General features: G+C 46.7%; 2 protein-coding genes across 3 annotated transcripts in view; one reads left to right on the forward strand and one right to left on the reverse strand.

The window, feature by feature from the left end:
- The first annotated feature begins 742 nt into the window (after positions 1 to 742).
- Positions 743 to 10,687, forward strand: LOC128269129 (E3 ubiquitin-protein ligase Nedd-4-like). 2 transcript variants are annotated; one of them, XM_053006512.1, is made up of 11 exons: positions 743 to 1,045; positions 1,989 to 2,071; positions 2,161 to 2,442; positions 2,506 to 2,620; positions 2,678 to 2,817; positions 2,955 to 3,036; positions 5,061 to 5,631; positions 5,721 to 5,845; positions 5,922 to 6,220; positions 6,322 to 7,014; positions 7,074 to 10,687. In XM_053006512.1, the coding sequence occupies exons 1-11, from the start codon at positions 995 to 997 to the stop codon at positions 7,174 to 7,176; spliced, it is 2,544 nt and encodes an 847-aa protein (XP_052862472.1). In that variant the 5' UTR covers positions 743 to 994; the 3' UTR covers positions 7,177 to 10,687. The 2 variants fall into 2 exon arrangements, with proteins under 2 accessions (XP_052862472.1, XP_052862464.1); XM_053006504.1 differs by having other exon boundaries at positions 2,161 to 2,620.
- A 1,036-nt stretch (positions 10,688 to 11,723) lies between these two features.
- LOC128277538 (uncharacterized) overlaps positions 11,724 to 16,296 on the reverse strand; it is a 10,371-nt gene continuing 5,798 nt past the window's right edge. The window contains exons 2-3 of the mRNA XM_053016014.1: positions 13,439 to 13,727; positions 11,724 to 13,315 (exon numbers count right to left, since the gene is read on the reverse strand). Coding sequence (XP_052871974.1) covers positions 11,724 to 13,315; positions 13,439 to 13,727 — 1,881 coding nt within the window. The remainder of the gene's footprint in view (positions 13,316 to 13,438; positions 13,728 to 16,296) is intronic.

Genomic DNA, 16,296 nt, shown 5'->3' on the forward strand with positions numbered 1-16,296 from the left:
AGCAGGCCGTCTATCGCACTGGACCAACATTGTTGAGCGGCAGAGGGCGGACCGCAAGCATCGAACGTCCGGCCTGTAATCAAGGATTCCACGCATCGAAAGCAGCGCAAGACACGGCACAACAGGCAGTGTAGACGCTACTTGCTGTTGCGGCTGGCTCCCAGGCAACCCGGCTCGGCGCTGAAGCGGACGAGGTCGTCCAGTGGCGACCGGCACTACCAAAAAAACTCAAAATGAATATAAACAATCGGCAAACCGAAGTATTTATAAAAAAAACAACGTTATATGAAATAAAACATGCATGTCCAATGCAGCACAACTATTATAGTTGATAGCATGCAAAAGTCAAATTTCAAATCAGAATATGATACAAATAATTTGAACCGAAATCACAAGAAATTTTGTTTAATCTTAGTAGAACGGACGGGACCGTATTTATTGAAACCGCAAATGATTATGACAAAAAATGGTTTTGGTAAGCATAATAATAATTCTATATTTTCACGTTGTTTTAAGCGGGTCACCCTGTAGTTGGCCCACGAATAAAAGAAAACAACTCCAGCTGAAAGTGTCAAACAGCGCAATGCAGTGTGCGTGTGACACCTGTGTTTATTAGATTAGAAGTTGTTTTTCAAGCCGATCGGTGCTACAGCTTAGTGTCTCGATGGCTATTACATATTTCAGTGTTTCAGTGGACATTGGGGTTTTGAGTGTTTTGGAAGTGTTGTGTATTTACCGACAAACGCATCTGACTTAGTCACTGCTTCAGCTAGCCATTGTAGAAGTAGTTGTTGGTAGAGCCCAGGCAGTGCAGTAGAATAATCTGAAACCTAGGGAATTTGCCAGGAACATCCTAGAAGGTGGAATCGGTATATACCGATCGCGGATATCGAGGCGCGAGCAGCAATCAATTGAGTTATCAACCAGATCGTAGCAGCGTTTAACAGAAATCAATTCCCTCAGCGCTTGGACCACCAAGCGTCATTTTCTACCAATGGCCAACTTCGAAGACTACGGCTATCTGCCCGCATCGGATGGACAGTATGTAAGTTACATGCCACAGCTGCAACAATTATGTCTAGATCACGAACCAGTTGTTGGTTCGTTCTCATGGTATCAGTTTATTTTCCGATGCTTCGATATGTGTTGATCCGGAGCATTAACAGGAGTACGATGCTTTTTTTATGTTCCACCCATTCGTAATAGCTTCACGGTGATTCATGCATGCTCCTCCAAACTAACACACTGCCACCGCAGGATTAGTGAATAATAACTTCGTTTGTATAAAAATCGATTGACCACAGCTTCTGACATTTATGCGGTAAATACCACACGTTTTGCGTCGCCTCGTTATCATCGTGCAAGCCGTTCGCTCATCGAACGTTCTCTTCTGTCTTTTGCCCTTTTGTTGTTTGATTCACGTTCCTCGCTTCAAAGCAAGTTGACACTTTTAGCGTTGGAACTTTTTTACCGGTGCGCTACTAGGAACGAACTCCTGTATTGGTCTCGCTGGAAGCTTCTCCTTAAGCTGGATGACGAAGTATGTTTTTTTGATCCGAACCCAACAATACCGTACAGCCATTGTACAGGGTGCATCGACGCGATATTTCGAAAGTTTACAGTAGTATCGTTATAGGATATCCTATCCGAAGCAACGAGTTTAGGTTCTTATCCCTTCACGTTAGGACATTGCTAACATTGAAATTATGATTAGAAGAAAAAACCCTTTTTTATTTATCATTATTTGAACGGGCAGAGCCGTTTTAAGCACCAACTTGAAGTTTGTCACTTAACTTGATGCACTGTCAGTGTTCGAATATCAGTGTGTAATAATAAACATTTTTGGTGGTACAATTAATTAAGCGGAAAAACATTCAACTGCATGCGTACTAATTTGCCGTATCCAGTACATTTATAGCCAGAACAGCCGAAAAAAAATGAAAAATTTATCTTAAGATGTATGTTCTTAAACTTTCTTTTATTTTTAGACCAACGACGCATCTTGTGCACGGCTGCGGATTAAAGTGATAGCTGGAACCCAACTGGCGAAAAAGGATATATTCGGAGCGAGGTAATATCGTTGTATACTGTTTAATGTAGTTACTACTCAACATGGGGGTGTAGGAAAGATTTCAAAATGTTGGATGTTTTGTTTTGCAGTGATCCATATGTTCGAATTGATCTTAATACCATAGAAGGCGATGAAAACATAGATTCAGTGCTGACGAAAACTAAGAAAAAAACCCTGCACCCGCAATGGAACGAAGAGTTTATATTTCGGGTTAAGCCCCACGAGCATAAACTGGTGTTTCAGGTGTTCGACGAAAACCGCCTTACACGAGATGATTTTCTTGGTATGGTGGAACTTACGCTTGGGCAACTGCCCAAAGAGCAAGAAGGCGTTGACTTACCATCCAAAAGATATCCGTTACGGCCACGAAGGTTAGTTAGCGAATGCTATAGCCGTCTTACGTTTTACCATGCTTGGTTTTTATTGAATTTCAGCGCACGTTCAAAAGTACGAGGATTTTTGGACCTTTACCATGCATACATACAGGATCAAAACTCCTGTAATGAGGGCGATTGGCAATTGCCAGAATCTACCCAGCTGGAGGATACGGTAAGAGCTTCCAATCAAAGCAATCTTATAAAGTTTTAATGTCCTTACCTGTTTTAGCTTGATTGTTCAAATACAACCTGTAACAATACTTCCGACATCCTACCAGATGGCTGGGAGGAACGGCAGGATGCGAACGGTCGTACTTATTACGTAAACCACTTTGCCCGGTCGACACGATGGGAGCGACCTACAACGTGGTAAGCATATGCGTATAGTCTTGTACCGGACTGTAAAATGTTGTCGTTCATCTCCTTTACAATTACCGTAAACTGTTGTTGCGCAAACAGCAGCGCATGCTCTGATTTCTCGGACATTTCTTTTGCACTTCTCACAGTACATCGGAAGTGACTACGGAAAACGATTTGGATGTTGCGTTTCAGAGACGGGTACACATAAGCGCAGATGATAGTACATCGGTAAGTTGCCATTGAAAATAAAAAATGCTTAGCCGGGGATGAAACTGTGAAAATGAAATTGAATTCAGATATTTCCAGAGCTTTGCAGGGTTGTTTGCCTTGAGTTTTGGTTGATTATTTTTTGACAGGCGAATTAATTAAGAAGAAATTATAAATTCGAACAAGAAAGGAAAATAATAACGTCCAGAACATGAACTCGATTATTTGCCTATGAGTTACTGCAATTTATTATCTGTCGATTTGAAATTTCCATAAATAGGCGATAAGCGTACTTGATTGGTTCTGTTACGAAGGGAGGGGAGCCGAATGTCCCTAGTACATTTACCGATTTTGGAATAATTCTCTAAGGGCACGGATATCATTAGTATCGATAACGAATCGATAAGCAACATCAACGACGACGCAGATAGAGCTAGCGCTACCGTGGCTGAAATAGCTTCTACCAGGGATCGGCTGATACTGTATCCATCAGGTGATGGTTCGGTGCTTATTAATATGGACAATGTCGATTCTGCTACTCCTTTCGGTACCACAGTCGCCGTAGAGGTACCGTTCCAGACAACCAACGTATCAACGATGGGTGAAAATGATGAGATTGGCGTGGATGCATTGGTTCACAGTGAGGCACCGTACCATCTACGTTACGATGTCGAAGAGGTTAACCCAGAACGCATTTTATGTTTTAGAGCTTGAAGAGTGTGTTTTTTTCTACTTCAATTTTTCATCAGCCTGTCTTAGTTTTGCAGAGTATGGCAGCTTGGGCTGCTCGTATTAGCTGTACTTCGGTCGCGGAGGTGATTTGTGTCGTTTGTATGCATTGCACTGCCCAAATTTGTCTCTTTTTTTCTCTAACTAACTTCAGTTAGATTTAGAGTGTACGGGTAATTGTTTTTATATTGCTTACATGTAACCAATTTTTCCTTTTTTCATTTCGCTTTGAATACCCAATAAGACTCACAACGCTAGCGCAAACTCCGACTCCGTTGGGCTTCCAACAGTTGATAGAGACAGCGATTCCATTGCATCTTCGACGGCCAGTTTCATGGCTGAGGCAGAAGCAGAGCGCTCATCGAGCCGTGTCAGGACCTTCGATGAAGTTAGTGAAGAGCTGGTCGTTGTGCGGCCAAAATCGGTAAATCCGCTTACGCAGCAGCTGCGTACACAACCGCTACTACCCGCTGCGCTGGTTCGATGTAGTCGACCTGTCTCTAATCCGAACGGTGAATTAACGGACTGCAGTAGGTTTGTGTGATCGCTTTACTCCTGTTTATATTCCTCCTCTTTCGCCCTCCTAGCAGCAGAAAATATCCAGGAAGGTCATTTCTTTTTCGATACTGGCTACTTTGATGCTCCGTCCTCTATGTCTCTCTCTCTCTCTCTGTCTCATTCTCTCTATTTTTTACGCATGCTCTTGTCATCGTTATCACCCTCGTTCAAATACTAAATTTTGTGTAATATCTTCAATGAATGGTGTGGATATTAGTCGTTTCCGTAAAACTACTAGTGCTGGTGCGACCAGCTCTTCGGTGCGCATATTTCCCGTAGCACTCCGACGTCCAGTACATGACGAGAACCTGCTCAATTTCGTGGAGGTAACACTTAGCATTGATATTTGCATTCCTTCATGTCGACAAGGTGTCTGTCGCGGGTGCGAATCGTGTTTATTGTTTGTGTGGAACGGGGAAGATTGCTTTCTGGATTTACGGTATAATGTTCCGGTATTTGAATCCATTAGCATTGACATAGTTATGCGCAGTGTTGGCTTGTGTATGTACTGCAAGGGAAATGGAATAGCTGTAGCTTAGAAGGAAGAAAGTTTTTGCTAGCTCGCGTGTGTGTAGTCATTTTATTGCGAAGCAATGATCGCAAAATTCATTTGCTTAGAACAAATAGTATTCACAGCTCTCATTATCTCATTTCTGTGATCGTATAATATATCTTGATCGTATGGGCTGTTGGTGAACGTTTTGGGTGGATTGTGTTACTTACGAACAATTATTATCTCCTATTTGACTCATTTGTAGGACGGGGAAAACGGTACACAATGTGGGATGGTACATCAATCATCGGAGGCTGAACGTTGTTCATCAAGCCGGTCATCGATGGGAAGTACTAGCAGTCTACGAATACAACAACAAGAACGCAGTGACGGTGGAGCGGGATCGGAAGATGAAGTGGATGGAGTTGGTCGCAACACAGAACCTCCATCCAGCAGTTATAACAACAGCACTAATAATATCAACATCCCTTCCACAACCAACAACAATGAGCTGAGCGACGATAGATCATCAACACGTTCTTCGACCTCTAATGATAACGATTCATCTAGCAGCAGCCCGGCCGGTGGTTCTGTGATGTTACCCGCAGGCTGGTCGATGCAGCTCGCCCCGAATGGGAGAGTTTTTTTTATTGACCACAACGAACGCAAGACTTCATGGGTCGATCCTCGAACGGGATGTGCCAGTCCGATGCCGACCAGTGGTACTTACGGTTCTTTGAGGAGTGGGCAGAAACCGGAAGATGGCCTCGCTCCGCTTCCCGAAGGCTGGGAAGAACGCATACATACAGATGGGCGAATCTTTTTCATCGATCACAGTGTGTAAAAGCCTTAGCGTTAATTGGTTTGGGCTCAGCTTATTTTTGTTCTCCTTCTGCCTTATATTGCCTAATCTGGCCACATATAGATACGCGAACTACACATTGGGAAGATCCGCGATTATCGATACCAAACATAGCCGGTCAAGCTGTACCGTACTCCAGAGACTACAAGCGAAAGTACGAATATCTTAAAACCCAACTACGGAAGCCGGTAAGTGTGGACGATGTGCAAACGTATGATTAAGCAATTCCTGTCGCTAACATTCATTCAAACAAATATTTCGCAGCAAAATATACCGAACAAAATAGAGATCAAGGTACGGCGTGCGTCCATCCTCGAAGATTCGTACAGGATTATCAATTCTATCACCAAGGTCGATCTGCTTAAAACGAAGCTATGGATAGAGTTCGAAGGAGAGGCGGGCCTGGATTATGGTGGATTGGCTCGCGAATGGTTCTATCTCCTGTCTAAGGAAATGTTCAACCCTTACTACGGTCTGTTCGAGTACTCAGCGATGGATAACTATACGCTGCAAATAAATCCTTTCAGCGGGCTTTGTAATGAGGATCATCTGCATTACTTTAGGTGGGTTGATCTATTGGACTCTATTGGACCATATCCCTATCTATTGGCCATATCTCACATCTATTTCATTTATAAAACTCGTTCTACGATTTCATTTTTAGATTTATTGGTCGAGTCGCGGGAATGGCCGTGTACCACGGTAAACTGTTGGATGCGTTCTTCATAAGGCCTTTCTACAAGATGATGCTGCAAAAAACGATCGAACTAAGGGATATGGAGGCAGTCGACATGGAGTACTACAATTCACTGCTGTGGATCAAAGAGAACGATCCAAGTGAACTAACACTCACGTTCTGTGTGGATGAAGAAACATTTGGATACACGAGTCAGCACGAGCTTAAACCGAACGGTGCCGACATTGAAGTGTCGAACGAAAATAAGGATGAGTATATCCGGCTGGTAATACAATGGCGCTTTGTCTCACGCGTCCAAGACCAGATGCATGCGTTTTTGGATGGCTTTGGGTCGCTAGTACCGCTCAATCTATTGAAGATTTTCGATGAGAATGAGTTAGAACTACTCATGTGTGGCATTCAGAGTATCGACGTGAAGGACTGGAAACGAAATACGCTTTACAAGGGCGACTACTACCCCAATCACGTAATTGTACAGTGGTTCTGGCGCGCTGTACTTTCGTTTTCGAGTGAAATGCGCGCCCGTCTGTTGCAGTTTGTCACCGGCACGTCGCGCGTGCCAATGAATGGATTTAAGGAGTTGTACGGTTCCAATGGACCGCAGATGTTTACTATCGAAAAATGGGGTACCCCGGAGAACTATCCCAGAGCACACACATGGTAAGCCGTAACATGCCGTACAGCCACTGATAGTATGCTAACTTGGATTTTTTGCGTAGCTTTAACAGGTTGGATTTGCCGGCATACGAGAGCTATCTGCAACTAAAAGACCGTCTTGTGAAGGCCGTGGAGGGCAGCCAAGGGTTTGCTGGCGTCGACTAAGCAGCCACAAAGAACATCATAATCGCAGCTCTCGTAATCGTCCAAAAATCGTGCCACTTTCCTCGACTTAATTACGTGTTCTAGATGCCATGTCAGTGGGAATGGCGCATTTCACAGGGGAGGGAGCATCTAGTTTACGAATTAACTGTACGGGAAAGCCTGCTTTACGCTGCTTGAACTGCAGCAGATTTTGACAATCAGTGACGGAATGGGTAAGTCTAGTGGAAATGCGTGAGCAATGCCATTAGAGTCTGGATGCAAGATAAACTGCAAGAAATGCTACCTAGACTCCGTATGCAAGCTAAACAGCGTGATATTCAATACTAGCTGCCAAAAGCAACTCCGAATAGTAGAAAAAAGCATCATTTGTTTATATATTATTGAACTATAATATCAAAACGCTTCTTTTTCTCCCATCTCCGAAACAGCGATGTGTTTGACAATGTGCGAAAGTGTTTACCAAAATCCACCAAATTTATGGAATCATGGAATTCTTGTTTTATTCTGTTCTTTATTTGAAATTGTCTTTCTAAGATTAGTTTCATTTGCTCTTGATGTCTACTTATCCGGTAATTACATCCGCCGAGCGGTTTTGGCCTGTAACAGAGACAATCTTAATCTATTTTGCTTTCTGAAACGTTGTGTTTTACGGGCGGTGTTGTTGGCACCTCACCAACGTACCTGTTACGCAGGTCTCGGCAATCGGACCCAGGCCTGCTGCGTGACAACGACGAGCGTTTCCGACCACGCTATCATCGTGGGCACTGATGGCTCTTAATGTCACTGGCAAGATTTGACGATGCCAAACTATAGTACCTTCACGCGTTTGTTTGACATTCGCGGTGTCCATACTCCTTCTCTTTTCCTCTAAGCTTTCCAGTTCTATATCTCTCCGGTGGCAATACGTCCATTTGAACCCACACGAGAGCGTAAAACTGTTCCCAAGCACTATCAGCATGTATACAGAGACAAAGCAAGCCTTAACGGCTGTTAGCTGTTATTCAAAAAATATTAGAACTCTTTTTTTAGTTAGAACATAAACATGAAATTCTAAAGCTCTCAATTGCAGGTAGTAAAACAAGTTGTGGCTCCATATAATATAGTTGCTTTCTATCACGAAGCTGCCGAACGAGAAATTACTTCGGAATGCTGTACACGTTACAGTTTAGAAGATATGAGTGGAAAAGTAAAAGTTTGCACAACAGTTGGTAGATACAACAAACGTATTTGGTGTGGATACGAGATGGACGGTGTCCTCTCGTGGCGTCTGGGCTGTTAATCTATTCTACTAGCGTGTACATAAATAGCACTTTGCCGGGCTGTACTAGCACTCAACCATTCAACCATTTAGTATCCTTCTTGACATTTAACACACTTACAAAAAGTTTTCATCGCTTAACGAGCAATGTGAAAAAAAAAGCAATTATAGCTTGGCAAAAAAGAGGCGTTAGAAAACTCGTACACATCTACGGAAAATGGGAAGGTATCATAGTAATTTGAGCCGCAGAAGGAACTGGTCACCCTCGGTTAATGTTGAACCGATGTTAGTTAATGTTGAATCGATGCAATGTTAGTTGTTCGGAGAGAAAGGAAATTATCCGAAGAGAAAAGTTTAAGCAAATCCAATGGTTTAAATATTCACTTTCAAGTTAACTTATATAACGTAAGCACTTTTTGTGAAACCATGTCAATTGGGAAAGTTGGTCGATGAAGTTAACTACGTTTGAAGTTACAAGTTTATTAAACTGAAATGCGATATTTTGACTATGTAGAGTAAAGTATGAGTTTAGGAAAGCTGTTGGAAAGAAAGCAAACCACGCATATCTACGCTACACACATAAACCACATGATGATGATAATATCATGATGATGATATTATCATCATTATTCAAGCACACACACACACACCCAATACGGGCTCCGACGTGCAGAAAAACAATCCAACCCTGCCAACAATCTTACCTCGCAATATTTACGCCTACTGTTTGTTATTCCTTACGCAACTCTGTGGAGAAGGTTTACTAAATCTTAAAATTAGTTCCTTGCTAGCACCGCTGCACCTTGCGTACATAAAGTCGAAACAGTAAATATTCCGGGGCTGCTGAATCCGTTGAATAATGGAAATAACTGCTTTCGATAATAACTGCCTTCGTCATGACCAAGTTAAGTGTTGTACACGCAGCGATGCTAGTAAGCAATTGGTATAATTAAATCTGATACATCGATAGATAGAACACTAGCAAGAAAGCTATGCAAAATTTTGGAGTGATGTAACACGTTACAGTTGGAAGCAACGTGTTGTTCTAACACCAAAATGGGGCAGCAAATAAATAAAGCACAGCTTGCATACCGTTTTCCGACCTCTTTTCCTGGTGCAGCTATTTACACAGTTCTTGCAAATCGTACCACTTACTTACACCACCTTGTTATTTTCGTACTAAACACCTCTGGCGTTGCATGCACAGCGGCAAAAGGTTCACCCGTGTTGTTTGCTGTGTAAGCGGGAATGCCACGGGAGTACGTCTGCGGCGCCTTTCGTTTGAAGAAGAGGCAGTCGAATAAGAGGCATTTAGGCACGGGACCTTGTTTCATTTCATGAACATTTTTATTTTCCACATTTGTCTCCTATTGAAGTAAAAGTAATGTAAACCCAACATAGCTACATCGCTAGAACGGGTAGACCGGCTAGTTGATACAGCAGTGTTTTTCGGCAAAGGATTCACCGGACGAATGTGCATGAACATATAAGCATTCATTTCATAACTGTTTTTCATTCCCTTTTTTGACTTTCGTGTAATCATTCTATGGACGCTTGTAATATGATACATTTTACATAGCTAAACTACTGTAATTCATCTGAAATAATAATGCGAGCGACACTGTCGCTACTCTCGGAACAGTTCACACCTGTCGGTACTGTTGATTATGGAGTTTTAACTTCATGAAAATTATTCGTTGATAGCCTGTGTGTTTGCCTCGCCAATCGCAATTCGCAAATTCTGTATGTAACGCCATTGGTGGATTAGTCGGTCACTTTCTCTCCTAGTGCGCTATATTTGAGGGAACTGGGACGCAATGGATAAGTGAAAATGGGCAAGCGTTCAAGTTTACTATGAGAAGGATGCATCGGCGTCAGTATTCTATTCGACTCGTAAAAGGTTACAGGTCGTAACAGGCTGCTACTGCATTTATCAGCTAATTCTGCAACTGATCGACCGTGTTTCTTTCCTTATCGTTTAAGTTAAGTTGCTTACTTTGGGTAGAGAGATAGATTCCAAAAATGCTGAAAGCACTGCGGCAAGCGTTGTGACCTAGGTAATTACATTTTTGAAATGTAATGGGTGTCGTGTGATCAAAATAATTGGGTAATTCTTTCATTGCTTTTTTGTTTGTTTTTGCCAATTGTGCAATGGGTTGCATCGCGTGCGTGACCTAACCTGTGCGTATCAGGGAGGCAGTTTATTTTTAATCGATATTGCAACCTTGTTGCCAGACTGCGATGGAAACAAAAACGGAACACGTACTGTCATATGTTAAATACTAAATGAATGTTATGCAGTAAAATTCATAAATAAATATATAAATAAATATAAAAATAAATAAATAAATAATATAAAGTACACATTAAATAAAACCCAAAAGGCTTAGAGCACGAACAAAGTATTAAAACTCAACAAACCCAGCAGCTACACTGCTGAGCATGGCGGGAGAAGCGTGGCTTCACCCACTATTTCCTACGGGTCCATTGGTCCCATGCTTAGCCTAACGAGTGTGTCGCAGAGTCGGCTTCTCCGAGAGAATGCGTTGGTGCTCTTAAGTTTTTCTTCAATCGGCGTCCAAAGTCCCAGACGAACAACTTGTTGTGCCGCTAGCGTCCACGTCGCCCATCACGACAGTTTCATAATTGGACCACATTGCATGCGGATCGCGAACCCCAAAGTCATCGCCAATCCATCCATCGGCGTATGTCAACCACCATCCCAGGTGCGGAAGCCAAGCTGCACTGTGCAAACTGACCCTCCACTAACCAAAAAAAAAAAATAATAATAATAACAAACGACACCTAATTTAACCTCTTAAGAACGTGTACTATTACTAAATACTGCCCGCGAACTGAAAAATTCTAGTCACATGGTGAGTAGGATGCAAAACAAAACCGTGAGATAAAATAAGAGACAGAGATAAAATGATGGGGAAAAGATGTTGAGCGAGAGAGAGAGCGGTTGGTGGTGGGGGGGGGGGGGGGGGGGGGGGGGCACCTCAGCGGGGGGGGGGGGGGGGGGGGGGGGGGGGGGGGGGGCCCCCCCCCCCCCCCCAGACAGAGCAACTGAGAGGTTGGTGCGGTTGGTGAGGGTTAGGAAATGGAAGGCAAACATAAAACGTAGGAAAGGTTACATACGAAGAGTGCAGCGGGGTGAAGGGGGACTCTCTGGAGCACAGGCCTGGAGCACAGGCTTTGATGCCTGCGAAGCAAGAGGCAATGATGAATCCTAAGTAACCACCTGGCCTTCACTCGCACGCTCGCGACACTGGCACGCAGACCGAGCTCAGGTGTAAAGGACGCGCGTTTTGGAGGATTTCGTCGACTTCATGGTGCTGGTGAGCGAGTTCGGGCCGGCGAAGAGCACTGCGGTGCCGGTGCTGCCACCGGCGCCCGCGGCTGTCAGGTGTGGATTGGTTAAGGCAACCGAGCGCTCCTTGCTGGCGGCGGCGGATAGCGCCAGCGAAAACGGCTTCAGGCGCATGCACAGGAAGGCGGACGTGACGCAGGAGGCAAGCAGTATCGACAGCAGCACGACAATGGTCACCGTGAAGCCGGGCGTGGTCATGCAGATGAGGCCCTCGTCGCGTGCCGAGAAGATCATCGTAGAGTCGGTGTCGTTCTGAGTGCTGATGGGGAAGGTCAGGTCGCCGGGGGACACTACCCGTATGACGCGGTTCAGGCCGACGTCTTCCTTCTGCGGACCGGCGGCAGCGGCGACTGGAGCGCCTCGAGTGCGTCGGATCCGGCGGTCGTCGCGCTTCCGGTTCGATGTGAAGACGTGTGCGTCGAGCGACTGAGGTGGCGGAGGCGGCGGCGGCGGATGCTGGTGCTCCGGCCCGCCCGATAGGTGGTGCACGTCGAGGGCGCCCGGGTCCGTGCACTGCTCCGGGCACTGGTAGCGGCAGATTTGAATCGTGCACTGGAAGTGCACCTCCATCGAGTCCGGGAACTTGAAGGCCTGGAAGTGGGCGTACGAGAGCACCGAGGCGCTCGCGCCGAAGTTCTTGATCTTGGTGAAGCGTGACATCAGCTTGGGTCGCGTCACGCAGCCCCGCTGGTCGACCAACTGGATCGGGGCACGTTTACCGTCGTGCGCCATGCAGTTGCGCACCAGCATGTCGAACTTGCTGTCGTCGTCCTTGATCGCGAGCACCATCGTCATCGTTTGGCCGATCTTCACCAACCCGGACACCTCGGACGCCCACGGGCCCTTGCCGACCTGGATCTGCATCCAGCAGCCGACGTTGTCGCCGGCAAAGTCCGCCCGGATCACGTCCAGCATGTCGACCGGGAACGGCCGGAACGTGACGGACTTCTCGTACTGGTCGTGCCAGGTGCAGCGCAGCTTGCGTGCCTGGTCCCACACCTCCTGCACTTGCGGGTCGTACTGCAGCACGATGATGTTCTCGAAGTAGGAGCCCGCGTTCGTGTCCGTGCCCGAGTAGCCGTTGTACAGCACGTTGTCGGTGTTGCCAGCCGTGCCGCACTCGTGGATGCCGATGTCGAAGGTGGCCGACGTCTTGCCAAGGCCGGCCGGAAGGTGCACGCAGTTCACGTTGCTGTAGTGGCCCTTCGAGAAGATGATGCCGAAGAACGGCTTGTCGAACTGCACGTACACCTTCATGCCTTGCTTCTCGCACTTCACGTCCAGTGACACGATCTTCGGCATGTCCTGCAGTGGCGACGACCACAGCTCGTTCCCGCCCAGTGGCGCGCCGTACAGTTTGTCCGGCGTTAGCTCCAGGCTGTGTACCTTCGGTGGCCCAGCCGGGCCCGGTGGCGGCGGTGGCGGAGGAGGCCCATGGTAGGCGTGCGGGACCGGGAGCAGCGGTGGGGCCGGCGGTGGCGGTGGCGGGCCGAACGGCTGTCCGTGACCTAGGGATGCTTGCGGGTTAAGCAGAAGAAAGCCGAAAGCAATGCGCTATCAATCCAAATCCTTGCCATTAGCGCACCCTGAAATCTCATAGCACTTCCGGTCCGGCACCCAGCCCAGCTTACCTCTGCTCGGTCCGTGCGAGATGGGGCCGTGGTGCAGTACAGCGCCGTGCTGCAGGCCCGGTCCATGCTTGGGTCCCACCGGGGCACCGACTTGAGCGTGACCTATGGCTGTCGGCGGTAGATGCTTAGGGAACAGCTGCACCTGTGCGGAGCCCTGCAAGTCCTGGTCTACCGACTCCAGCGCTACCTGGTCCGAGTCGCTGTCCCGCGTCGCCGCGGCATCGTCGCCCTGGTTAAGCGCTTTCAGTGCCTCTGCCTGGTCCTGGTCAGCTACAGCGAGCTGGTGCAGCTGACGGGAAGAAAAGCGTGAGAGAGGTGAGGTTGAGGGAGTGTGCTACGTGCTGCCGTGGCTGTAGTTGAGCTGTCTAGACGATGGCAAATTTCGCAAATTCTCGGATCTGTTTGTTTGTATCGCCCATATTTTTTGGACCCATGCTGTGCAAAGAATGTCTGAAATTGGAGGACGCAGGAGCAGGAGCTTCTGCAACCGGTCAACCGTGTACCAGAGGCCGTGAAAACAAACTCTGCCTCAACAGGACCTGCCTGGGCTGTCGAGCACTGTGCCGGTTTTTTCTTTTATAGCCGCCTAATGGGGCGTTCCGTCAGTGGACCACGGCCAGGTTACTAAGCATTCCTTTTTCTTGCACCAGTTTGTTAGCCACAGAATACTGTGTAATAGGTGTCAGCTGGACAAACAGTATCCACACTGGTATTCGCAAGGTTCACACAGGGAGCTCTACACGGTGTTGCTCGAAATGGGAATCGCAAACGATGTTCTTCTTTTTGGCTTTAGAATGTGTTTGCTGCCACTGGTCAGGTAAAATTGTCAAATAAAAAGGGAGCCGTTCGGTTCCATCGCACACATTCGGTTTAATTTCGCTGGTGGAATGATCGGTCGGCAATCAGTTGGTGACGAACAATCTGGTGTGAATCTATCAACACGGCCGAGTCCGTTCTTCTAAGAGTTAAAACAGCGAGTGCGAATATCGAAAATGACTACTGTAAGCACCGGCGGTTGTCGGCTCCTGGTGGTGACTGTGGCAGTGCTGCTTGGTGGTAGGTTTTGCAACCGGGATAGGACGTGCATCGTGCTCGCCATGAAACAAAAGCTGCTGTCGTTTTTGACGTCACGCCCCACGGCAGGCTAAAATAATTCTTCCGTTTCGATCTGCTCTCATACCTTCAGCTACCTTCGTTCAATCAACCAAAACGAAAACTCGTGAGTGGGCACCAACCGGTGCTGGTGCATTGGCGTGCAGACCAGCAACACAAACGACTCCAATAAACACTTCGCCTTTTCAGAATCTAGAGTATGTTTCGCGAACGTGGCCGACTATACGCAGCAAACATCGATCGGACTGTGCTCGCAGGCCATCTACAGTGGGTTCAAACCAGCCGCATCTGGCACGGTAGGCTATGTCAGCATCAATCAAACGGAAGTGCTCAGTGAGTATGATGCGAGAACACGTTCAGACCGTCGGCAGCGTTCCGTTTGCGCGATGATCCTTCCGGAATATTGTGTCTAAGTACCTGTGCTTGTTACGCTGTCGCTTCGCAGGTGGTCTTAACTCATTTTTCAGCAAAAAGATTGCATACCCGTACGTGCAGCTCTACATCGGTGTAACGGGCGTCGGCACCGAAACAGTCACCGCTAATATGCTGTCAAATGCATCACTTAGAAGAAAGTTTGTTACAGCACTCATCACTTTTGCCAAAACGTACTCAAGTTGCTCCGGGCTGTACGTGAACATGGTGAACCTAAACAGTGCGCAAGCGGTAAGCATCGTGGGTAGCCGTTAGCCCATCCTTTTGCCATAACTTTGCTACTGCTCCGATTTCCAGACCGACTATGCCACCTTCATGTCCACGCTGTACACGGCCGCTACCAATGCATCCCTACAGCTAGCTTCCGCTCTCCCGTGGAATTCTACGTTTGCTGATGTTTACTTCAACCCTACACTACCGAAACTAGCGTTCAATGTTCTGACCACGTATGAGGAAATGTACGAATTGACGAATCGAACGCGCCCGATAAGCCCTTTAGCCAGCATGGATGCACCGTTTAATGTGGAAGCACAGACTATCGTAAGATGGCCTCGCAGCGCGGTTGCCAAAGGTTGTTGTCAATGTGGTTTTATTTTTTCACCAATTTCAGTACTATAACCTGTTCCGCTGGATCATAAAAGGGTTCAGTCCAGGTAAAATCGTTCTTGGCATTCCCCTCTACAGTCTCCAGTTTATCGGAGTTGCGCTAGCGCATGGTGCAGCGTTCAGCTTGCCTTACCATTACGTTATTCAGGATACTTATTGCAATGTGAATACAGATACGAACTCGAGCAGATTAGAGCACAGTAGCTTACAGTATTGTTTGTCTTGTTTCAGGCTTTGTACTATTCAGCGACTAACGACTTGGTTACATTCCCGGTGGGAGAAAGTTTTACCTATGGTCAATCTCAATTCTATACTTTCAACTCGTTTAGTGCCGTTGACGCCAAGCTGGACTTTGCCGTAAGCCTCGGCTTGGCAGGAGTTGCTTTTTATGCGTTGAATACGGCTGGCGGTAGTAATGCAGAGTTGCTTCGATATGTGACAAGCGTGATAGCACCTATTGCGCCAGATGGATATAGTTATCCCCCAGCAACTGCTGTCGAATGCGGTGTACCTGTGACTTTCCCATCCCCTGTTTATCCGACTACTACTGTGGTTACAACACCGACAACTGCAAGCGGAACAAGCCAGACTGCAGGATCTACTACTACCGTAAAAGCAGCAACGACTTCTGGTGGAGCAACTACATCATCTGCAGGAAGCACTACCGCATCTGGAGGAGGAGGAACTACCGCTGCAGGTGGAGGAGG

The sequence above is a fragment of the Anopheles cruzii genome, chromosome X (genome assembly GCF_943734635.1).
Source record: "Anopheles cruzii chromosome X, idAnoCruzAS_RS32_06, whole genome shotgun sequence".
NCBI lineage: Eukaryota > Metazoa > Arthropoda > Insecta > Diptera > Culicidae > Anopheles > Anopheles cruzii.